General features: G+C 37.7%; 1 protein-coding gene and 1 long non-coding RNA gene across 7 annotated transcripts in view; both read right to left on the minus strand.

Moving 5' to 3' along the window:
* Positions 1–26,488, minus strand: part of osbpl9 (oxysterol binding protein-like 9) — a 52,726-nt gene that overhangs the window by 19,384 nt on the left and 6,854 nt on the right. For 3 of the 6 annotated variants that reach the window (XM_065248500.2, XM_065248499.2, XM_065248501.2), the window contains one exon: positions 16,732–16,805. In XM_065248500.2, the coding sequence (XP_065104572.1) occupies positions 16,732–16,805 (74 nt within the window). Of the gene's footprint in view, positions 1–1,688; positions 1,744–12,637; positions 12,894–16,731; positions 16,806–19,477; positions 19,547–26,488 lie in introns of those variants that run through there. The other 3 variants (XM_065248504.2, XM_065248503.2, XM_065248502.2) reach the window with 3 other exon arrangements.
* Positions 2,899–6,131, minus strand: LOC135730516 (uncharacterized). The gene is made up of 2 exons (XR_010525996.1): positions 5,266–6,131; positions 2,899–3,488 (listed from the first exon to the last, which is right to left on the minus strand). It is a non-coding gene; the product is annotated as an uncharacterized lncRNA (long non-coding RNA).

The following is a 26,488-nucleotide window of genomic DNA, read 5'->3' on the forward strand; positions in this document are numbered from 1 at the left end:
AAGTTATAACTTAATTCCTATACAAAATAAAGAGATGTTGTAATGGCTACGGATACAACAATGTACAATATATCAAATAAAGTAAGCAGAGACTGTGTTACTATAAGCAGTTATTGTCATTTTTGAGTTGATCATTTTATCCCATTAAACTCATCCAAACAGCATATGTAAAAGTTTTTCCTGTGATGATCATTTCTTAATGTCTTAAAACAGCTTGAATGTACAACATTGTTCACACGGTCAGTCCATATCCGATTTTGGTGCAAATTCGATTTGACAGACTCACTGTCCATATTGTGTATCACAACTGTTCAGATCCGATCTGTGCGTCCTTTGCATTCTGCGTGTTCTTGTTTCTATGGCAATGACGTCGCACTGGCATGACAATCTGCCTTGACGTCTGACGTCGTAGAAAATAAATCCCCCAATACATGGACTTTCCCAAACACCCCCATCATATTGTCAGAAATGGACCAAAGTTCACGCTGGGGTTGCGTTAACGTGCACACCACAGCATGACGTAACAGATAAGCTACAGAAATGTGATCAGAGCGGTCAGACAGAATTGGATTTCTGAAGATGCGATTTGAAAAGGATTTCAAACAACCTCTGGATATAATCTAAAACGGATGTGAAAAAAAAAAACGGATTTTATGCGTTTTTTGGCGGTTCACACGTTGTAAATGTGATTGGATTCCAATCGGATATGCACCAAAATTGGATTTAGACTGATAATGTAAACGAGGTATAACTCTATAGCCTGGCTTCATTTAGTACGTGGATCTATGCAAATTAGTCCCCCCCTCAACTAAATCTCACCAGCTCAGACCAAAGACATATATGCACATAGATGCCACATTTGGCAGTTCCAGACACGTATCTGATGAGCCCTTTCCACACAGACATTACGGAAAATATACGGAAAATGCTCATGGTTCATTCACACTTCAAATGATTTTTCCGGAATCTGCATTCACACACATACCGTAAAGATCCTTTATTAAAAGTGTCACAAAGACATATAAACAACAATAAAAACTTGATTTTTACCACAGGGGGACTTTAATAAACCTCATAAGGTTCTCTTCATGAGCACACATTTCTCCTTTTCTTTCAACGTAACTGAATCAAGCAATTCAAGGTTGCGGTAAAGGAATTGAGAAACCCTTTAAAAAGATCAGCATGCTTTCAAGATCAATCATATAAAGAAATTTTATGGATAGATTTCACTTTAACATCTAAACATCTAAACCATGTATGCACCGGAACGAAACATAAGAAATTTGAGATTGCAACCTATTCTGATCATCAACCAAATACTGGCATAGCATACAAAAAACTGTTAAAGGACATTCATAAACATAACTTATAATACGTAAATGATAAGATAAAACTAGCATAAAACAATAATGTTAAATGAACCAAGATAAAAAAATCTCTGATCACCAATTTAAAGAAATTAAGCTGCCTTAAAACGATTACATCTTCAATAGACTTAAATATTGCCGTAACGCATCAGAATTTGCTTACATTGAGAAAGAACACAATTTGTCTTTTACACAGAGCAAATCTGCAAACAAACCTAGAAGTAAACTCTGAACTTAGCCAACAATCAGACTTTAAACCTACAGCATGCTAACAGATTCTGGTTAACACATAATATAAACCCTTGACCCGGGGTTTCCTACCGTGATTTTTGGGTCTCGCCTGATACTGCGAACTACTTTGCGATGGAGACTCGTGCAACTGAACTGCATAGGAAAATGAAGAAAAGCCATATGCAGCCAGCGCCCATGCTACCACAATCAAAACAGTAAACAATCCAAAAATAGGTCAAAATATACAGGACTGGAGCGTTTCTTGCACATGAATCAAATGTTTGGGGGTAAACCAGTATAAAACCATGTGCTTAACCCTCTGGGGTCCGACCCTTTTGGGACACTGTCAGAGGTTCTGACATGCTCTCACGTTTGGTCTTTTTTCAGTTGCTCTAAAACACATTAATGGCTAATATCACATAACACTGTATTCAGCACAAACTGTGCTATAATAATATGTAAGATTAATGTATGTACATGTTTGTATTTTTAAGTAAATGATGTTTATGCGTGGTTAGTAAAAAAAGAAAACAAAAAGTTGCTGAAATAAGGCCAAGGAACACATCCTAAACATTTGTAAACAAGCAAAAAAGGTATCTACTCTTGTAGAGTAGAGAATTTGCTACAAAAAGATGTAAAAACCATTTAACCCACTCACTCACATGAAACAATACATTGATTTAACTTTTGTAAGACACCTTTTGCTGTGTAAAGGCAATATGCAAGGGCGGGTCAATGGTCATGAATATTGATGTGTTTCACACCAGAGACCCAACCCCCTAATGGCTCAGTGAGGAATGTTGGGACAAAAGAATGAATGCGGGGAGACTTAAAGGAGCATTTCACCCATATAAACATTAATCTTTATTGAAAGTGTGTCATATTTGTAGTCGAAATGTAACATACATTTAGAATTTGGTGCTTATTTGACAGAGAAAAGGGGTTTGTACGCTCACCCCCTCAACAAAGATATTGGACTTCCTTCTTTCAATGATGCAAAATGATGATTTTTACATCATTGAAAGAAGGAAGTGCAACACTGAAATCTGTATTTGTCCTGTCTCAGCAGCAACTGACGAAATGATGCATGACCATTCAAAAACATGACTGGGGTTCTAACTATACAAAGTTTAATGCAAATGGGTGAAGTGTCCCTTTAAAGAGAGAATATTTTGCTTGTAGTTTAAAAAAATAGGTTACAGTAAAGTACAAAAGACTTAAGACTTTATTTTTATCTGAAATTAGTAAAATAAAAGTTTTATAGGGTTGCAAAAAAATGCTAAAAACATGAACAATACAATAGAGTTAAAAAGCTTTATTGTAATTATCAATAAAGAAGCATCATTGTAATTATAAATAATAAAGTAACAATACATGTAACAATATTCTATATGACCAGTACAATATGGCTCTAATTAAAAGAAAATTATTCTAAATGTCAGCTATGAATGTACAGTTTGGTGTGCATCTAAAAATACTTCACAATATAAAAAATAAGGTATACATTTGTAAACCATCACACACTGTAACTCTTTGAGAATGGAGTTAAATGTTGTCGTGCCATTGTTCAAAACAGTTCCTATTTAACTGAACACACAATAGAACATTACATGTTTTTGGTCTTCTGGGTGACTCATGTGCACATTCCATGAAATAGTGCAGTATCTCTCTCTTGACATTACTCTGGCAGGAAAAGGCACGGAGAAAACATCGTCCTGTCTCCAGTAGTGCCTGATGGAGATCATCTTTAGTGCAGGAAAGAAACGCAAAGTGTGTGGAACCACATCAATATCAGCCTCTGTTTTCCATGACAGAATGGACCTGCTGCTGCTTGCCTGGATGTTGGTCTTGACTCTTTTTGCAACAGGTGCCTTATCACTGTCAGTAAATCTGTAAATAAATAAATAAAGAGTTTCGGTAAATAAATGGTTTCGGACCAATTTTAACATCACAGTTGATATGCGGCCAGGTCTCTGGATTTTTTAGGCTTCTCCACCTTTATATATAATAATTTAATTAAAAGAAACGTTGAGACATTGATAAATTATAAAAGAAAGACGTTTAACCTATCGCACGAGTCCACCACCCACATTTACAATGCACCTGTTGCAACGGTGTTTAGCGTCTCCGCCAGCAGCAGGACCAGCGCATCGGGGAATATGAAGAACTGAATAAAAACCTTAAATACTGTGCATAATCTATAAAAGACTTCTTTCGGTAGTCATGTAAAAAATGCGGTGTAAAGCCTTGAATTTTAATTGATGCATAGCGAATGTGTAAGGTAAGGCAACCTGCATGTTTATTTCGTTTTGTTTTGATTTATTATTTTTCTGCACCCCGCCGCGACTGCGAGCAACAGAGCAGCCCCCCTCCGCTTTTAAAAAAATAGTGTTGATAATAAACATTTAAACTAACATTGTTATATGCTGAAAATATATATATTATATAGACGTTATTGTAGGCATGTGAATTGTTGATTTGAGAGGCTCATTTGATCAAACAAGTCGTCGACGTTAGCTGTCCGCCGCTATCCGCTTGGTCATTATCAAAAACCTTAATTTATAGTAATAATATATATAAAAGATATTTTATAATTTTGACAGTTAAAACTGAACTGTTTAATTGCTGCAATAGTCATACAGCTTTTAGGAATCTGTTTTGTTATTTCTGCGGATTTCTTTTGCAAAATCTATGCGGAATTATTTTAAATGTTTTAAAAAGATCTAAGAGAATGGGAGCTGTGGATATTACAAAACAATAAAATATTTTATAATATGCCTATAAAATGTATATAATATTATATAAAAGGCTGTAACGTGTAATAAAAATACTGAAGTAAACAGAAGTTCTTCACTAAAAGAATGATCGTATTTTTAATCGTGATCAAAATTTTTCCTGTAATCGTGCAGCCCTAATAGAACCTTTTAATTCCAAGGGGACGAAATGTAACTTACACTTTATGAATTTCGGGTTCGTTTCTGCATGCCCCCATGCCCGCTGAAGAGGAGAGAGATTCCTATAAGTTTTTAATAATTAAAATAATGTATTCTCCACAGTACCAAACTTATAAAGCAATACTAAGGCGGTAAAGCATAGTTGAGATAAGATAATTGGGTACATAGATGCGCTGTATATCTTTGTTAACGGGCCATTACCGGACATATTTATGGCTAAACATTAACACATTACATATCTCCGGACACATTTACAGCACATCGATACTGCATCGATGCATTTACACCCGAACAGATAGTCGCGTAAACACTTGTTGAGGCATAAACGCTAGTCAAAATATATTCTAAATAGTGATATTGTTTTATGACATATTGTATATTTACATTACACTATACAATCATACTGTTTAACGCATGACATATCTCCGGGCGCATTTACAGCACATCATTACACCCGAGCAAATAATCACGTAAAGAAGCCTTATTGATAAGTCGGCATGAACACTATAGTTATAGTAGTGATATTGCTTTATAACATATTCCCATTACACTAATCAGCATACGGTTTAATGTAAGAACTATCATTTTAATGTAAATACAAGTTACGAGACGTTTATATAAAGTCATTATGAATATCTGCTTGCAAATAGTCAGTATACAGTATATAAAAGTTTACATCACACAACATTTCAACAAATGTAGGTAAAACTTACTCTTCAGAAATTATATCCTCAGCTGGATCAAGTCGCTCTTCAAAATAAAAACGTTCATCGTCGGAGTCCTGCTCTTCGTCTGAAGAAACTGTGAACTCTTCCTCGCTGTCCAGGAGCATCTGTAGAGCTTCCTCACCTGTAAAGCGTGTCATTTCATTTTCCCAGCGCATCGATAAGTGAATGAAACTGTCAAAACTTGCTGCTTCTCAAAGCATTGTTTGGGGGCGTTGATCTTGTTTGCATAGCCCGCATCAGGTAATTTCCATATGAATTGCGCGCACGCGGGTAGGTGGGATCACATTAGTGCTAATGAGGTTGAGCAAGAAAAACTGTACCTCTCTTTACTTACATGTCGATTACACAAACAGACAATGAGTTCTTCAGATTTTAATTGCATCATGTAAAAGTAGACATTTCAGGCTTTCTTTAGACACATGTATCATGTTCGTGTGACAAGTATTGGCGGAGTTATCAGTTCATGTTTGTAACGTGTTTGAGGAAGATGGTCAAGGAGACAGAGATGTCGAAATGCACTCCCTGTTTATTTTCTTTATTTGCCAAAAGCACACGGTTTTGTTGTTATTATGAAGGCACTCACATTAAAGTAGACACTTCACAGTTTCTAATGATGTATTACATGTATGTGTATGATTATGAATGACGGAGTATTTTAAGTGGATGTCACAGGAAACAGGAAAAAATGCGTCAAAACGCGGCCCCGCGTTTTTGGACCCCAGGGGGTTAAAGTTATGAGAAATGCCATTAAAGCCGCAAATGAGAGAAATGTTTTGCTTTGGAAATTAAATAAAGATCAAGCTCCTCCCACTTAACACCCTGGAGGCGTGGCCTGATTGTGCTGACCTACAGGTCATGTGTATCCCTGTCATCAACAGTAGAAGAATTACTGGAGAAATAAATGTGTGAGAATGTAATACTAGTAAATCAAACACACCCTTAGCAATGAGAGAAGGGTTATTAAATAGCCACACACCTGAAACATAAATTATGTCCGAAACCGCTCCCTATTTCCCATAGAGTGCACTATATATTATATTTGGTATTGACCGTTTTGTAGTGATTTTACGATACAAAGCCACACAGATGGCAATACAGGATAGTGTTACTGTTTATATATTATTAATATGTCCACTATGCATATCAGTGTCTGAAACAGTTTATTCATTCTTTCCCATATATTGGACTCAAATTTTATTTGCTATACAGTGAGTGAATAGTAATTGGTAAACGGTTTCTGACAAAGCAATACTCAATCTGCACATTCAGCCTATGTCAGCACAAACCCTTTTGATTAACATGTTGCTCTCAAGTGTGTAAAGGCACAATTCACATGACATTGCAAGTATGTGATTCATTGTCAGCACTGCCATAAGGGGCGTTACCTGCTTGCTTGCTATCTTTGCTCAGGAACATACAAAACTTTTTAAGCCAATCACCTAAGCTGGAAAAAACGTGACTTTTGACCCTGGAGCCATTATGACATCACAACAGCTTCCACCAGCCTTGTATAATGGCTGTTTATATGTATATGTGAATGGATGTATAAATAAATGAAGGGTTTGGTTCCAAAACGCGATAAACAGCATTTTTTTTATTATTAGTTACCGCCAAAATCTGAATTGTATCTGGTCAGTATTATAAAGTAAATTCTTAATTTTACGCAAAATCCGATATCCAAAGTGTTTTTCTGTCATCTTTTCTCCCTTTTTTCGTGATAAACAAACAAACAAAAACAAAATAGTAATTTTGATGGCATTGATAAACCTGTGTTGGTTTCCTGTGTGGGGGAAGAAACGTAAGTCATCAAAATAATTTGCGTGAGAGGCACTCGGGCGAAAGAAAAATGCTGGTTGTTGCTTGTTCTGACATGACAGCATCAAGCTACTGTCATGCTAACACATTGACTCCAGGGGATCTTATGAAAAACTTTCCATTATTTTACTCGAAGTCGACGAAAATCGAGCCGAACCAAAACATTTTACAGCTGATCGCTGTCAAAAAAGTTCAGCGACAACGTCCCAAGGATGACAGCAGCAATGACAGTTTTCTTAATATGACAAAGTAAGTGTTTTGATTTATGCCATTAATGTTTATTTTTTTAATCGGTGTATACCACTAGTCAACTAAATGACAGTAACATGGCAAAGATGAATGCACATTTATATATTAATTCAATAGATTTATAGCATTTATAGCAAACAACTTGTCATGTATTTATTGCATTTTCATGAAAAATTGTTTTTATAATAAATCTTTGAAAATCAAATTATGGATTTCAAATGTTTAATGTTACTATAACCTAAAGATGCTATGTGAAAGTTTGTAACAGAAAGTAGTGATTTTCATCTTGTCACTTATTTGGTATAGAAAGCACGTTTTAAACGAAATTAAACGAAGTAGATTTATTGCATTTTGAAAACTCTTCATTTATTTATGTTTAAATTACTCATCCACCCCCTAACAAGCAAGCCAGAACCCTGTGAGATTGCTGCATTATTATTTCAAGCCTGTGCCTGACAGAAGCAGCCATGGCTCAGGCTAACTGAGATCTACATGGCATGTGCAATTATAGATAGTGCAGATAGGAAGCTGTTCCCATTGTCTCACTCCTACAGTCTGAATCATACCCTGCGTGCGAAATCGCCTACTTCTATCCTATACAATAAGCAAAACTTGTATGCGTAATGAACAGTATATCCAAAACGGGTAAGAAATATGTGAGAAACAATGGATGGTCTACTGCTTCCTCCAAGATTTCTTAGTGTAATGGGGGCTAGCTAGTGAGTAAGAGGTGAGCAGTAAGTAAACCTCACTTCCTAACCTCAAGAGGTGCTCTAACGACAGAGGCAAGAGATCATGGCCTTTAAGGCTCCCATGTTGGACTGATCGTCAGTTCGAGTCCAGCTTAGGGCGGGTGCCAGTAGGTCCCAGTTCCATTAATATGCATTAGATGGAACCATTTCTATCCCATACACTGTCAGAAATAAAGGTACAAAACTGTCCTTTTCTGTCACTGGGGCTGTACCCTAAGTTTTCGTTTGGTTCCTTTACAGGAATACAAAACAGAATACAATTTTGGGTAGATTACCATACCTTAAGGACCTACATTGTTTGAAAAAAGTCAAAATATGTACCCTAGCTGTCAGTGGGGCAGCACCCTTTAAAAAGGTAATTGTATGGACCATTAGGTACAGATATGTAAACATTTAGTACCAGTATGTACCTTTGAGATACTAATATGTATTTTTGAGGTACTAATAAGCTCTCTTTGGTCCCAGTATGTACCTCTGAGGTACTAAAATGAAATCCCTAGGTGCAAAGCTGTACTTTTTGAAAGGGTACATCCCCAGTGACAGAAAAGGTACAATTTTGTACCTTTATTTCTGACAGTGTATGGTCATGGATCTACAAAATTCAAACGGAATACACTGAATACATTAAAAACATCACTGTGCTGATATATGGACCAAGAGAAATTGTACTTGTTTAACAATATCTTAGTCAATTATATAGTACATACTGTTTTACCAGTCAAGCAGTAGGTATCTCATCAAATTCAGTATGTATTGTTACAGTATGAGATTTTGAACGCAAGGAGTTGTGTGCAAAACGCTGTTTTTTTTGTTCCCTGCTGCTGTCGAACTTTGGCTTGTTAAGCCTGATTTATAGATGGATTTCAGTCATGTGACCTTTTACGTCATGCCGCCATCTTGAGGACCTACCGAATACCAGTAGGCTATTGACAAGCATTGGCTACCTTGCTACGATTTACGGATTTCTTATCTTTTACTGTCTATGATTCTTACGGATACAGTAAAGGGCTACGAAAGACAACATGTTGCATCTCGACTGTCATGAAAATAAACGCTACTTAAAAAAAAATATCTTGGTTAGGGTGTGCTGCCTACTCGATCCCTGATGCGTTCTTGCAGTAGCTGTCCGCTGCTACCGAACTACCACTACTTTACAACATAAGAAGGCACGACACAACATGAAACTTTGCTCGAAGTATCACCTGGATCTCTACACATGAACGCGAGCATTGAGAACAATGTTTGTGTACACGGAGTTTACTAAAAATAAAGGTTTTGTACAACTGACTTTGGCTGTTATGGTGTCCACTCGTCATCTTTGCCAGACGTAAAGAATCAATTTCCGAATGCGAATGAATGAATCTCATATTAGGCTCCTTTTTCAACTAGAAGGTCAATATTGTTTTTCACTTGCGACAAAACAACGAATTATCCGTGCATTTTTATGGAACTATGCTTTAGGAGATATCAATCTTTACTCTCCTCCATCCTTACGTCGCAATTGGAGATCGATACATCTTGATTGGAAAGAAGGCGGCGAGCGGACGCCAAATCATAAAAAATCAGTTGTTCAAAACCTTCTTTTTAGTTAACTCTGTGTTCACAAACAATGTTCTCAACGCTCGAGTTCACGTGTAGAGACACAGGCGATACTTCGAGCAAAATATCTTGTTGTGCCGAGCCTTCTTAGTGTTGTTAAAATAGCGATTTTGATGCTAACAGCATATTGAAGGCATAGCTTCTAGTTCTTTTGCGACCACTTCAGGTCCTAAAAATGGCGGAAGACAAGTGAGTGACGTCAGCTGATATTCATGTATAGTCGTGCGTAAGTTCTACACTGTAGCTACGTAGCCTGACGTGCACCTTGCAAAATTTTTAAAAGCGCGTCAGTTCTAAACAGACCGCAAGCGCTGTGATTGGTTCACTAGAGCGCCTCCCGTCAGGTAAAAAAACTGCATCATAGGTATTTCCGCTTGCGACGGTGAAAACAAAGATGGGCCAAGTTGAGGAGTGATTTAACTCAAACTGCTAAAAAAGTCGCTGTTTATTTACTTCCATCACTGCTGGTCTTCTCAAATAACACACACAAGTTCCTGTTCCTTTTTCATTTGTGGGTTAACTTGCCAACTTCATTGACGGTCGCGCTGCTACTGTGGTTATACGTGTAGATACTGCCTACCAGGGGTCTGGGCGTGTGTTGCACGTCAATGCGGACAACGACGTAAAAGTATAAATGAAAACCGACGTGGAACCTACGCCGTCGCAGTTATGCCGTAGGACCTACGCACAACTATAACGAACCCGTTAGTGGGTGACTGTTGACATTAGCTTAGCGTTTTTTAAATTATGTTAATATATCTTTTCTTGTAATGGTCCAGCTACAATCCTATATATGTTACTGTTTCAATAAACTTTCCATTGATGTATGGGGATGTAGGATAGGACAATATTTGGCTGAGATACAACTATTTTAAAATCTGGATTCTGAGGGTACAAAAAAATCTAAATATTGAGAAAATTACCCAATGTTAAATAAGTTTTGATATATTTATGGTAGGAAATTTACAAAATGTCTTCACAGATAATGATTTATTTAATATCCTAAAGATTTTTTGGCATAAAAATTATATATTTTGACTCGAAGGGCCCTATCTTGCACCCAGCGCAATTGACTTTGTCAGTGACGCATGTATCATTCGTATTTTGCACCGGCGCACAGCGGGTTTTTCCCTCCACAGACGCAAGTCGGCAAACTAGGGAATGAACTTGCACTCCCTGGGCGGTTCAGCGCAAAAAAGGAGGCGTGTTCCGGCGCAAACCATCCCTGATGCTATTTTGCAGTTTCAAAAAACAATTGCGCCACTGACCAAAAAAAACTAGTCTAAAGCCAGTGGCGCGTTGCGCGTGGTTCATTATGCTATTTTAAGGGCGCATGCTTGACCATAATGTATAGTGCGCACACACTTTGCTTATCTAATCTACACAGATGCAACAGTTATTTTTGCAAATCATAAATTGTTACAATAAAAAATATTAACACATGAGATAAGGGAAATCATAGTGGTGAGCATTGTGGTGATAGTTTTTATTTATTGTGTGGCTGCGTTCAAAAATTCTCATGCAAATAACGATTAAAATATTTTCAAGTTTGTTGTGTGGCTGCATTACATTTATTTTATGTAAATAATAATTAAAATGTTTTCATAAGAAACCTTAATGTATATGAACTTGATTTTTAAGAGTACTTTGGGGTTGGACCTTGCTTGCGTTTCTTGGTTCCAATTTCAAAGCCTCCAAACCCTTTCAGCGGTGAGGGTGGACGCAGCGATGTCCTCTGCTGGCGTCAGGTCCTGTGTAGAGGCAGATCCACCTCCCGTTACACGGCGTGGCCGATTTATGCTGGCAAGCTTGGGATTCCCCCGTCTCCTGACATCATTGTAGCACTTGGCGCAACGATGGGGATGCCAGCTGATAAGACAATTGTGGCTATTTCCTCCCACGCCTGTTTAACCTACGCTGATTTGGGCGGGTTTCTCCTATCCCCATACAAAACAACTTCTCCGTCTTTGACTGCTCTTACAAGAACGTGGGTCTCCTCGGCTGTGAACCGCTCCTGGCGTGCACCTGGTAAATCCGTCATAATAATAGCAACCCGCCATGGAACTTGCGCCCTTACATTTAAAGGGAATGTTAGATTGCGTTCTGATTGATTTATTTGACGTTACGTTCAAACCACACCTATGAATAATGAACCTACTTCAGACCAACCCCTTATTGATTTGCGCCTGGCGCAAGAGTTATTTCTCCCGCCGGGAAAATAGCAACAGCGCCCAAGAACCGCCCACAAAGTCACTTGCGCCTTGTGCTTCGCACTTGCGTTTCAGATCGTTAAAATAGGGCCCATAAATTGAAATGTTGGCTATAGCTACAAATATACCCGTGCGACTTATGACTGAACCGTTCTGTGGTCACATATATACACTATATAATATATTATACTATTAAAAAAACAAGAAAGATGAAGAAAAAAATTGAAATATATATATATATATCAATTTTTTTCTTCATCTTTCTTGTATAACTATATAAATAATCTATATAAATCATCTTTCTTGTATAACTATATAAATAAACAAGACTTGACTTGTTTCTTTGTAAACAAAACCAAGAATTTAAGGCCGGGCAATGTTTCGCTGATCCCAATGCAGTTCCAATGAAGACAGGCACGTACTAAAAACAGACTATTTAACTTAAAGTCAAGCGTTCAATTATGTCAACACAGACACAAAATCTACAACAAACCTATGTTATGGCTTTAAACCATCTGTGATCATCTGAAATCACAAGTAGAGTATGTTTATATGAGCTACACAAACTTGACCTCTCTCTCTATTTTTCTCTTTGCAAAAACAAACACTCTCCTACCTTAATAAAAACACACAAATACCCTTGCACATGTAAGCACACCCCTACCTGCGCACACATGCATTGTGACCCATTTGAAACGCATGGATGAACTTTAGCAAAACAAAGATACTTACTTGGTATTTCCCATTGTGGTACATGCCTCTTCTAAAAACTGCCAGATTTGACCCAATCTTTCCTTGAAATACTTTCTGTATCTGTCACCATCTACCGCCACACACCCTTTCCTGTATGTTTCCCCTTTATAGGAGAGGCAAATTTCAAGTACCAACTGGCTTTTCGGTAAACCTACTAAAAGCTGTCCTGTAAACCACTCCTGACCTGAGAAAGCAGACTTCCTAAAAATAAAACAAAGGCAGAAGTAAAAAAGTACTAACATTAGCACTTACGGGCTGTAACGCAACACTGTGATTGGATCTGCTATCTGCAGCACAGGAGGGACTAGCTGAATAAGCAAAGCTGTGATTGGCTTAAGTAGATCATGTGACAGGATGACTGCAGACTCTCTACGTGTATGTGCACGCAGCTGCCAGTCAGCGCATTTAAAAAAGGAAAGAGCAGGAAGAGCAAAGGAAAAAACACAGATATGGATAGACTACGGGATGGAGAATATTTTTAAACGAAGAGTATTAAGGAGAGAAAAACATTAGTAGCATGCGGTCTCTCTCAGTCTGTCTTGGTTTATAGCTGTTAGAATGGCTCACATGGGGCTTATCAGACTCATTTAATAACCTCACACACTTGAATTTTTTAAGTAAATCTTTAACAAACTATAATTAAAAATGTGTTGTTTATACTTAAAGGAAGGGAACACTTCATTGCTGAAACTAACATTTATATTTTTTTGCCTTAAAGGGACATTTCACAAGACCTTTTTACGATGTAAAATAAATCTTTGGTGTCCCCAGAGCTCAAAATCCCATATAGATAATTTACTATAACTCAATATCCTTGTCTTATATCGAAATCATTCTCTATTTTCTTTAAAATCCTTTACACGGCTTCTTAGGGTGTTTTCACATATAGTTCATTTTAAAAGAACCAAACCAAGTTCACTTAAAGTGAACCAGAAAAGGAACTAGCCAAATGTGACCTCAGTCATTTTGGTGTTTACAATACAATGGACTGAAAAGAGTACCCAGTTCTTTTTTTGGTCCTCTTCAGAACTGAAGTGATCTCAGACCCTTTCTTGTTCACATAACAGCTTCATAAGAACTCAGACGCCAGCTTTCTGTGCAGCAGTTTATTTTGATACAATGTTCAAATGAGACGCAAAGCAGACCGGGACCTCATTGATTTTACATCTCAAAAATAAATTGAACCACAAAAGAACCCAAAAGCGAACCATACTCAGACTACCTCCAGACGTGGTCTAAGTTCGGTTCACTTTTGGGTCCTTTTAGGGGGGACTAAGATTATTTGGTTTGTTCACATAATACACCCCGAACACCCCGAGAGCGTTTGGAGTAGGGATGTTCACATTGACCGTTTAACCGTTAACCGAAGGTAAGAATTTATGACCGATTAACATTATCAGTTAAAATAAAAAAAATTTGTTAATACATGGTGCGTGTCGTCATGAGCCGACAGACATTTCGCCACTTTTCTAACTTTAATTTGTGAATGTCCTGTAAATGACACAAATTATTGCTGCCCTGACGGTCTGATAAAGTAATAATTTGTATGAGAAATAATTTGTGTGTGTGTTTGGAAGCTGAACGGAGACGCGCGCGTGTACGCGCAAGAATACGCGGTCCGTCTCGCGCACATCCGGACAGATGTTCGGTGATGGCCTCTAAACCTGACCATGACCATAAACATCTCACTTTTTGCACAAACGGAGAAAGACGACGCAAAACCAAAACTTTCTGAAAAGCGTCCTGCTTTAGAAATGACCACTGTGGTAGATGAAACGGAGACAATCTGCCCTTTGGATATTAATCCTCTGGACCGATCGCGTGCTTTTTAATAAGGTAATGTTGCATGAATATCTGATAATGTATGAATCCTGGTTCTGTTGTTGATCTGTCGCTGCTGTTTGCACGTTCAAATTAAATGTTTTGTTTTTACTAGTTCACAGACAACCGTCAACTGTATTTTTACTCAATGACAATTTCATATTAAAATCTTATAAGTTAACGGTTAATGTTCGGTTTAGAAGCTACGGTTGTCGGTCGGGAAAATTAACTGATACGAGCATCCCTAGTTTGGAGGGCTCAAACAAACTAGGTGTGAAAACACCCTTACTTATTGGTCTCTTCTTTATTTTTGTCGCTTTCGTCACTACGCAACTACGCATTGTAGGCTACGTACTACGCTAAAGCTCTCTGGTGAATGCACATTGCTCGGATTCGGAAGCTAGTTATTATAGTTCATAAAGTTTTAAATATGGATCAAAAAAATCACATCGGTTACCCTAAAAAAAGATAATAATGTACATGGGGAGGATGGCTTTGGGGCGAGTAAATGATGGGGTAATTATAATTTTTTGAATGCAACATGGGACCAAATACATTTAAAGAAATAATTTAGTTATAACATCTTCTTTGAAACATGTAACGGGAGCAATTTCTGGTGCTACTTTGTGAGATTTCTATGGTAGATTTCCATGGTAATACCCTCATTTGCATATGCATACAATAAGCTTGTTAAGCTTAGCATACAGCATTGCTATGGATGGTCTACAAAATCCATGCAAAAATACATTTCATAAAAGCCGACCAATTAGGTTGTGACCTTATCCTTATTACTTAAGGTTCAGTTGGCTCTGTAAAAAAAAGCCTGTGTATTGTCAGTGAACCGTGAACCAGACCAAAAGAACTAGGAGAACAGATCTACAAATGTGAACACTACTTTGCATATCAGCAAAACCACACTGGGAGAAAAAAATAAAGACTAAATTACTAAAATTACTAAGAAAATGAAAGTACTAGAATTAGCACAATCGAAAACAGAACTGTGATTTGCTAACTGCTACTGATAATTTGAGACATGTAGCATTTATGATTTAGATGGCAGGTAGTATCACTCAGGATTCAGAAAATATTTTACTTTGTTTCAAAACCTTTCACCAGCAGTGTAGCGTATACAAACACTTGACAGAAATGTTAACTATGATCTTAAAAAATATTTAATCTGATGGTGTATGGTTAACCTGATAAGGAACACTGTGCCGTACACGGCACACCCCCTCCCTTGCACGTGAGGCTGCATTACGTCATTGTAACTTTGAAGCATTAAATCTTTAAAATATACGGTCATGCGGCACATCGTTGTAAAGCTTAGACTTTTGGGATTCCATTAAGCGCACACAGAAAGCATAATATGATTTTTAGCAGTCATAAAACTGTAATCTAGTTGTTAGTTACCTGAACCGGGCGGCGCCGATTTAGGATATTTACTTACCTTCAAAATCTTTCCTTTATCCGCTTCGGTGAAATTGTCCAAAACAAATTGTTCATAAATCCCCAAAAGTCCAAGGAAATGGAATATCCAAGCCTTTTAATCCAAAACGATTTGTTCATCTCACAATCTTGACGTTTCTGACCAAATTACGATATAAATAGTGTATACAATAAGTTCACTAACAGACATTCGTTCGAATCTCACTTTTCATTCATGATTTATAATGAATATATTCGGATGTCATGTTTATTATGCAACGTCTGAGGAACAAATGCGCCCCCTTGTGGAATTTCAGCCGTTCCATAAGAGGCTACATGCTTTAAATTACTTTTGTAGACAAAAATACACCTGTGCCAAACAGATTAATTTCTGTTATTAGAAAACTGATATTTTATTTTTAAATATTATTTTTGAAATAATGACTTAGGCTGCGTCCCGTACGCAGCGCTAGACTAGGGCTGTGCAAAAAAAAATCACCTGCGATTCTCATATGTGTTCAGTTAAGCCGGTTCCATGATTAGTAGTAATTCTCCATCACCTGCTTTCAGATGGAGCAGCATTTACTACACAGAGCCGTATTTCACAGAGAAGCTAGGCAAAATCTCGTTCATAATCGAGGAAAATCGACTCGATAATCTATGCGGTAGGTGACTTTTTGCACCGCCCTAACTTAGAATAAATATTAAAGGAAAAACAGAGCGCAGATTCAAATTTAAACTAGTTGTTTGCATATTATTAAAGGATATTTTGGGTGTGTTACCTAACTTTGTTATGGTGAATGCATTACATGTGGTCAAGGTCTTACCTGCTGAAGGGTGTGACGGAGAATCGTTCCCTCTAAGGCTTGAATCCACTTCTCTCGCTCATCAGCATCACGGGCTGTGGGGCAAACATCCAAAAACACATCCATTAGCAACACACAGGGTGACTGTAAACACACACTGGCACATGTGAAATGGAGAGTGCAGAATGGTTTTAGTGGAAGTGTTGGGGTGACAGTGGATGGTAACCGGAGCTCTGTAGTCGTATCCGGTTTTCTTTTACGAAAGGGAGAGAGTTTCAAGAAGGCAAGGGTTGTTAAACAGGAACACTCACGGTTAATGCCTCTGCCCTTGAGTAAATAAGAAAGGTAAATAACGCTTTCGAATCGAAACTGACTGCAGCGTCTTGCAGAAAAAGAGGGATGAAATTTCAGACAACTTGCGTAAGAGTAAAAACACTTCCTCTGAACTTTAAAACAATTAGAAAATGTAATTATGCTATAAATCATGCACTACACATTTTAACTGTCAGGTCACCATAGATGTACATTCTTAAAGGAATCGTATATCTAAAAATTATTTATATTTTTATAATATTTTTAACTTACAGTATAGCGGACATGTAGCTATCGATCAAGAGACACAGGAACCAATATGTTTAATGGGTTTGAATTTTCCGGTATAGCTCAGTGGTAGAGCATTGTGTAAGCAGCGCAAAAGGTAATGGGTATTGCACTGTAAGTCGCTTTGGATAAAAGCGTCTGCCAAATGCATAAATGTAAATGTGATGTAATGTAATGTGTCTAAGGGTGAATAAGATGAGAATTTCGAGCTACGGCGAACAAGGTTATATTCACTTCAAACTAGGGGTGGGCGATAAACCGGTAGACATAATTAACTGGTAGAAATGTCGTCAACCAGTAGAGATTTTGGACTATCGTCTCTATCAAGGTTACGCGCCCATGTTACGCTCCTGTGCGCGTGGTCACGAAAACGTAACGTTTGTAGACGTATTTAAGCGCCGCAGTTTTAAAACAAGTTATTTTAAGCCATTGAAACACAAACAACAGATCTATATGTGTGTGCTCTTTCTGTGTCTGAGGAGCACGCAAGTCGCGCAAATGCTGCTCTTTCTTTCTGTGAGGAGTGTGAAGTCACGTAACCGCTGCTCATTAAGCTCGTGAGCATTTTTTCCGCTCTATTGGCCTTAAATACATACACTCTCAGAAATAAAGGTACGAAACTGTACCTTTACTGTCACTGGGGCTGTACCCTTTCAAAAAGTACAGCTTTGCACATAAGGATTTCATTTAATTACCTCAGAAGTACATTCTGGGACCAAAGAGAGCTTATTAGTACCTCAAAAATTCATATCAGTATCTCAAAAGTACATATTGATACTAAATTTTTACCAGTACATATCTGTACCTAATGGTCCATATAATTGCCTTTTTAAAGGGTGCTGCCCCAGTTAGGGTACATATTTTGACTTTTTTCTAACAATGTAGGGTCCTTAAGGTACGGTAATCTACCCAAAATTGCATTCTGTTTTGTATTCCTGTAAAGATACCAAACGGAAACTTAGGGTACAGCCCCAGTGACAGAAAAGGTACAGTTTTGTACCTTTATTTCTGACAGTGTATATGCGTCAAAATTCCTGTCTTTGCAAGTATCCTCATAAACACGACCATTAAGGGGTTAAGAAAAGGTGAACAGCTAAAAGAGAAAATGCATGTGTAACAGTATATTGGATCCGACCTTAAAGGGGAAGTTCTCTCACTGCTTTTGACTAAATCACTTTTCTACCTTAAATAAAAAAATATATATACATAAATACATTATTATTTATTATCATTCCTTTATTATTGACTGTTTATCTTTAGAGAGCTTGAGTTTTGTTCGTTTTTATCTTCTTTTTATGCTTGTATAAGGTTTTTGTGAGAATTATGAACATTTCTATAGTATTAAATATTTTAATAACAAAAAAACCTTATTAAAACATTAAAAACTCTACCGTGATACATATCGTTATAATGATATGAAATGAATCCTATCGAAGATTTTGGTCATATCGCCCACCCCAACTATTTCTTACACAAAGAATGGTCTCAAATGACTGAAGTAAAAAGTGTCGACCATTGTAATGGTACTGTTGTAAAGCTTGAGAGCCACTGATTACCCTTTAATTGCATGAAAAAGAGGGATGAAAAAGAAATTCACTTCAAAAGAGGGTAACTTTACCTTTAAAGATACCTTTAAAGGAGGTTTTTGGCTAAATTCACATTTCAAAACAATTATTTCACAGGAAGTTGCAAGAAAATCTTTTAATGCCAGTTTGAACAACTGATTTAAGCAAGAAGGCATGGCACGATAACGCTCAGAGACAGATATTTGCCTAAAATTCGCTCTCATTGTCTTTATGAGTCTTCAGGAATACATTTAACCATTTCCTCAGGGAGCGGTTGAGGAGAATCTGTACTTTGAGCGTGAGATATAGCTGACACTTCAATGGATGAGGCAGCAAACCTCAGCAGAAAACCTAAAAGCTTTTAGCGGCACAAAGCCAGGCGAGAACGTGTGCATTTACGCAAAATCTCATTTCCAAGTCAAATAAAGCCGAATCACCCATGTTTGTGTGACCTTTTAGATGTTGCTGTGCCACTTTGGCATTGCAGCACTACATATACACTAACCTAGTTAAAAAACAATCAGCACATCAATCAGAAACAAATCAATAACAGAAAGTGCTTTAGGAGCTTCCAAAAGTTACCATGAAAACGTCATTATTACCTGCTTTTGAAGCACAACAGTATTATCCTTCCTGCAGCCGAGCCATTTCACATCTATAAAACATGTTTGAAACTGTGTCCCAGATATGTGTGATATTTACAGCCTAAAACAAACACAACCCCTCCCTGCTTTACTGGCGCAAGAGCTGAGGTCACATGACCCATGATGCTGGGCTACCCTCTATTTACTAGCCAATGAGATTTCAATAGGTGAGCTAGCGGAGTTGATTACAAAACAATGCACTCTGCCTTCATTTGGCATCGAGGGCACAACAACACAGATCTGCTTAAAAGCAAAGTACAAAAATAGAAGTAATACATGTAAAATGCAATATTGCACATCATATATTATTTGAAAGTAAGGAAGTAAGGTGCAGCGTGTCTCTAAAAAGTAATGGGGAACTTTAGCGAAGAATGAGGGCATCTTATGCAATGTGCCCTTCTAATGACAACCCAGCGGTATGAAAAGGAAAGGGATAGATCTAAGTTCGCAAACAGACTGAGGTGAAACATCATTTGCTTTTTAAACCTAATAAATGTTATAGTTAAACTAGTAGCTGCTGTCAAAGGGTGAGATCTCTTCGCTGCTAATAAGCTGCAAGAAAATTGTAAAAGACAGCGAAACAACACAATGTAATGCTCCAGTTAGAGGAGGCCGTGTGAATAAGCATGTGTGCTTTTCTAAACTAGCTCCAGCTCACATGCAGTTTGGCATAGCTGTGAGGTCTCAGGTGCAGATTATTCAAAAGAGAATTTGCATTTGGGAGATGTTTTATGCAAAGTAGCAACCTACAGGGCATTACAACGAGATGCTTTAGGCTTCCAACAACCAATCAAGTAATCGATTAAAATGTCATTATCGATTGGTTTGTTTTGTGACGTCACTAGGGGTGGGCGATATGGGAAAAATCATATAACAATTGTTTTAGGAAAACTCGCAATTTCACGGTTTTTATCACGTAAAGACTATTTTGCCATTACTGAGCACTAATACAGCCATACTTTAAAATACAGTCCTACAAGTAGGGCTGAACGATTTGACCTCAAATCAAAACCTCGGTTAATTTAACATTTGACATCGGTTACGATTAATGAGCGATTATTATAATTTTTTGCCTCATAGTTCACTGGCAAAGGTTTGTATTTTGAATATGCTCAGATATTAAAGGTGGGATATATTTTTCTATTGAAAGGGCATTTGTTGTTATCTTTGTGATTTTAAAAGAATTAAATGAAGAGGAAAGTATTAGTTGTTAAGGTTATTTATTGAACATTTTGACTTCAACTGAAATCAAAGCACACATTGCTTGAAATGAAACATTTTAGTTATACTGTATACTGCAAGTTTCCTAAAAAAAAAAGGTAGAAAATAAATAACTTTTTTTTTTAAGTCTAGTAATTCAGGGCTCCAGACTAACTTTTTTGTTATTAGGAGTACTGTGTCTGAAAATTTTAGGAGCACTAGCAGAAAATTTAGGGCACACCTTAAATCCTTTCCCCCAAAATAACTGCATTCCTGATAAATACTATAGACTTGATCATATGCAGTTGCTGAACATGTTATTATGCACAATTGATGAAACTTTCAGAATAGGAACCAAAGATTCATACAACCCACATGACTAATTCTAGCCATAAGATACAAACATATACAATAAGTTATATCCAGATAATGAGATGAGTGGCATGGTAATACACATTGTATCCTTTACACGTTTCTTGTCTTCTATTCAGTTTTCCTTACCTGGGCACAGCTATATAAGACCTTTACTCTCATCTATAATGTTTCTGGTGTTAATGTAGACTAGAAGTTCTCCCTTTCTCTCTCTCATCTCTGCCATGTCTAATTAAACCTGCTTGCCCACGTTTTCTCGCGGTTCTGAGGTATGTGTTGACTTTACCCGGGCTGTGTAAACTTATCGGTAGATTAAACTGACGCAAGGTGATATAAAACTTTTACGCATTATGCAAATTTGAGGCATTCCGTAGTTTTATGACGGGGGCCAAACATGCGCGACTACTTAGTTTTTCTTTGGCACTAGATGATCTGCTCAGTTAAAAAAGTTTGAGTTCTCCTCCATGTGGCTCTATGCTACTGACTGGACGAGGCGTTGCCACGTAACCTCACACGCGGGAGTATGTTTTAAAGGGAAAGTATTAACTAGCCTGATATAACCAGACTCTCGTACATTCATTTCATTTTTACAGAAGCTGTGTCCCAATTCAGGGGCTGCGACCTTCTAAGGACGTATTTTAAGACCGATTGCGTCACAGCAGCGCGACTTCAGGCTGGTAAGGCCGTCCCAATTCGAAGGATGCTTAGAATGAAGCCTCAAAATGCGTCCTCATTTCTCCGCGCTGTTAAGGATAGAACGAATGGATCCTTAACAGCCGAGGATATCCCAAGATTCATTGCGCGGCTGCAACGGCAGCTGGATATTCTAAAATAAACAATTAAAACCTTCATTAAATAAAAGTGTGTATTTATCAAAAAAAGTTTGTCACTGTTTTAGTATTATAAGTTATGTTTTGTGTTAATATTATTATTTTTATGATGCATATATTTCTAAGGTTGATTAATTTAATTTAATATACTGTTGAATAGTTTAATCTACATCAACGTGTCATATTTTCTAAACTAAATTAATATTTTTCTGATTTCATATTTATTTTAATAAGTCAGAAACGTTTCCGCTATGTCCTGCTGACAGGCGCAGCAGGTGACGCCAATTATGGGTCGTCCGAAGGTTAGACCGTCTCATTTCAGTTCTCTTCGCGGATTTCTGAGGCTGCCACCTTGAAAGACCGAGTGCTCATATTTAAGGTCGCATGCTTAGAAGGTCGCAGCCCCTGAATTGGGACACAGCTAGAGAGTCTGGCCACGCTCCATAGCAAAGCGTTACTTCCGTTAAGGAGGGTCCATTGTTGAAGTTTAAAACTATTGGATATGCCCAGAGTCACTCAGGATCTGCCAAAGCCAATCGCTAACATGTGGTCGTGACGTATATCATGCACCGAAACCGTCCGGAAACAACAAGTCAGAATAATCAGACAAACAAAAGTTAGCAAACCTGGTTCTTGCTCCGGCTTTAACTTCTGTATATTCGGCAGTTTTGCAACAACGGACCGAATAGCTTTTCTCACGTCTTTCTCCGCTGCCATTACTGAACTACAACTCAAACTGACGCACGACCTCAACGTCATCGTTCGTAGCCGCCCACATCTGTTCGCTGATTGGTCCTGCAGATTTTTGCAGGAGAAAACGAAACTCTATAGAGAAATCCCAGACGTACTGCTGAAGCGAAATGAAAAATAAGCGGAAGCACGTAGGAGGGCGGAGCCAGGCTAAGTATTAACAGGATTAAAAACCGAAAATAACCGACATGATAAAATAGGGTCGGCTAAAGTTTCTGAATTTTGGTTTTGATTTTTTTTCAATTAATCATGCAGCCCTACCTACAAGGTAAAAAAATGTGTGCGGACAGTACGCGCACAACAGCGCATGCGAGAGAAAATATTGAGACGGATACTCCACTACAAAAATTACACAGCATTTGCACACACACTATCGTTTTCTCTTCTTTTATTTTCATTTCTTCCAAGAACAGAAAGCTATGGAGCATTTTCGCCACCATAATGTTTGATTCCTGTTCTTTGTTTTCTTGATGTTTGCTCTAAACTTTGTTTGCAATGGTGGATCGGCTACTTTTCTTCACTTATCCTAAAATTTTTTATGTACTGTAAATGTCGTAAATCAGCGGTGCCCTGATGGCCTGGTAGAGTAATAATTTGAATAAGAAATCATTTGTATTGCGTATTTGTCGTACATGCAAAACAACACTGTGAGTATACTTTGAAAGTTCGGCTCGCGCGTACACGCATCCGCAGAAAAAAGGTATACTGGGACCTAACTCGCCTTCATGTAGCGCGCGTCTCAGTTTGTCGCCTACTTGCACTTGTTGCGTACTTGATGTAGGCACGATACAATGATATTTCCGAAAAAGTGGGCCGTGGAGACATTTTAATCGTTCACAATCAAATATCGTCATATCACACACCCTTAGACGTCAACTGCCCAATGTGCATTTATAAAGTCAGGTGCTTCTTCCCCATAAAGCACAAGCTCCTTAAAACATGTTTATACATTACGCGGCACGAAGCACTAGGAGTTTGATTTACAGGATGATGATAGAGGCACACATCGTTTGAAGAATTTAATTGAAAACAGGGATCAGGAAACAACTTCTGACTTTGAAGCCCAAAAAAGTGCATCCATCCTTCACAGTAATAATCCACATGGCTCCAAAGGGTTAATAAAGGTCTTTTCAGGTAATTAATGAAAAATATCCACATTTTAAACTTTATAAACTATAATAATTAGCTTCCAGTAATGACGCCATCTTGGATTTTGCAATTCACAAGAGTCACTACGCTAAAATTGGACTGTGAATCACGTGAGTACAAGGAAGCTAGTTATTACAATTTATAAAGTTTGAAATATGGATATTATTCGCATTGATTACCCACAGAAGACCTTTATGAACCCATTGCAGCCGTGTGGATTACCTATATGAAGGTTGAATGCACTTTTCTAGGCGTTAAATTCAAAAGTTATTCCCGGATCCTTTACCATTATAAAGCTAGGAAGAGCAAGGACATTAACTAAAATAACGCCAAATGTGCTCGCCTGAAAGATGATCAACATATGTATCTCGCATTGTTGAGGGTGAGTAAATCATGAGGTAATTTTGATATTTGGCTGGAGTATCACTTTAAAATAAGTTTAATTTCTTCATTTATAGAAGTTACTTTGTCTTTGTTTTAAACAGATTCACCCTACTTTATAATCACACAGCCAGCGCTGTTGCAGTGGGACGCAAGTGATGTCACAGACCAAATGCAATGCTATACTGGTTTTGTTACAAGAACATTATTTAGGTGAACAACCACCCACCTAGTCATATACCGTATTTTCCGGACTATAAGTTAACTATAGTCAGGTGCGACTTATACGTCAAAAATATTTCATATGAACCAAGAGAAACCATTACCGTCTACAGCCCCGAGAGTCCGCTGTATGCTGCTCCTGTATTAATGTAATTCAATGGATTCAGTGATGCGGAATGACTTTGGGACCTTTTTGAACTTGATTTGGCTTGTCGTCTTAATTTAGCCTATTCAACCTCCCAGGTATGTTCTGTATGCTATTGTGTATTGTGTTAATAACCGTTTATGTTACGTTAACAAGTACGGACACCTATTCAGCCTGCTGTTCTGTGCTATTGTTTAGTTGAATAACTTATCTTTCCTGATTAAATGTCTGTTCTTCGGCTTGGATTTTGCAAAATCATTTTCTAAATAAACGCGATTTATAGTCCAGTGCAACTTAAATATGTTTTTTCTCTTCAAAACGCATTTTTGACAAATGCGACTTACACTCCAGAGCGACTTATAGTCCGGAAAATAACAAAAGATAATACCAAAATTTCGCTTACAATTTAAAACACAATGGAAAATACATTTCGGTTTATGGATATTGGGCAAACCAGCTTCAACCTGCTTCCAAACAAAACTAAGCATCTTTCAAACATTAGCGATCGTGAAAAGCATGCATCAATCTTGTAAAGATTTTTTCCAGGTGGACAAACAAAATACACAGTGTGCTATTACACCTAAGTGGCATGAAGCTTTCCAAATAGATAAAGTGGTTTTTGAGAAAGTGTTCCCAACATCTCTGCATCTTTCCAGTGCTCCTGTATTGGAAGAGCACTGCATAAGAGGTGCAAAGGTTAAGGGTTTGAACACACATACTGACAAAATCTAAATCTTGAATGCACTGCAAGTCGCTTTGGATAAAAGAGTCAAGTGCATAAATATAAATTGTAGAAACATGAGAGTTTGATGATGATAAGAAAAATACCTCACGCTCCCTTTACGTCTTTTTCTTGCTCTCTATTATTTCATTCCCCCGGAGAGAATGAATGTGCACGTTGATCCTCTGCCAGCAGGAGCTCAGTGTCAGATGCTGAGAGCTTTAAACTGCTGACTGTTTGTTTCCAGTCAAGCGTCTGAGAGGAAGACAGGTAGAGGCTTTTAGCTCAGTGGAAAAAAGGGGCTTCCAGGCAGGGCCGATAGTGGGGCATAGAAGACTATAATGAATTATGAATGGTCCTCTGAATAGTACAGTTCCTCTGAGCCTCTGCAGTGGCTGATATTGTGCTGACCTATGGTTATACAAATTCATACGGCAAAATCATGGCTGTGAAAGTGTAAACGCAAATAGCTTTTATATTCATGTGGCATCTGATAGGGTGTTGTTCAGTTTTAGCTTCATGTCTACGTTTACTGTAATCCTGCTTAATGCATCCCAGTTTTGACTGTTTAACCCTAAAACAAAGTTTGGAACCATTTCACAATTCAATGAGCAGGTTTTAATCTTAAGCAGAGAACCTCTTGGTCAACAATGCAGTTTGATTTGGGCCATAACTGCTCACGTACACCGGAAAAACTGCCTGGCTGACATTTAAACCAACTAACCATGGGTTGTTTTGTTCATCTAAAAAAATCTATATAATAATAATATATAATAATAATAAAATATTAAATCGAAACTGGTTATAACCATATTTGTGAACAACTTATTGCAATCTTATTTCCCAGTGGACTCATAAAAGCTGGGCACCCCGACTGACGAAGATTGCTTAGAAGCCAGCCAATCAGATCGTAACAGCGATATGAGCCAGCTCTTGCTATTTTTATGTGCAATATACATCAGATGCCCCATGAATGGCCTGTGGGCGAGCCACCCGGGGTTGAGACTAGCAGGGTAATTCAAGCCAGAACATTCAAATCTACATTTCTTTAATTGTTCAATACTGTTGTTGCTATTTACAGCAACAACAAAATACACTACCTCGCTCAAGATCGCTACAAAAGCCACTACGACATGAACAAAGTGTGCTGCAATTAAGGTACAGTACATTGAGATGCTCAAAACCATTTCCGCTATAGG

This window comes from Paramisgurnus dabryanus, chromosome 11, assembly GCF_030506205.2.
Source record: "Paramisgurnus dabryanus chromosome 11, PD_genome_1.1, whole genome shotgun sequence".
In the NCBI taxonomy this organism is placed as follows: Eukaryota; Metazoa; Chordata; class Actinopteri; order Cypriniformes; family Cobitidae; genus Paramisgurnus; species Paramisgurnus dabryanus.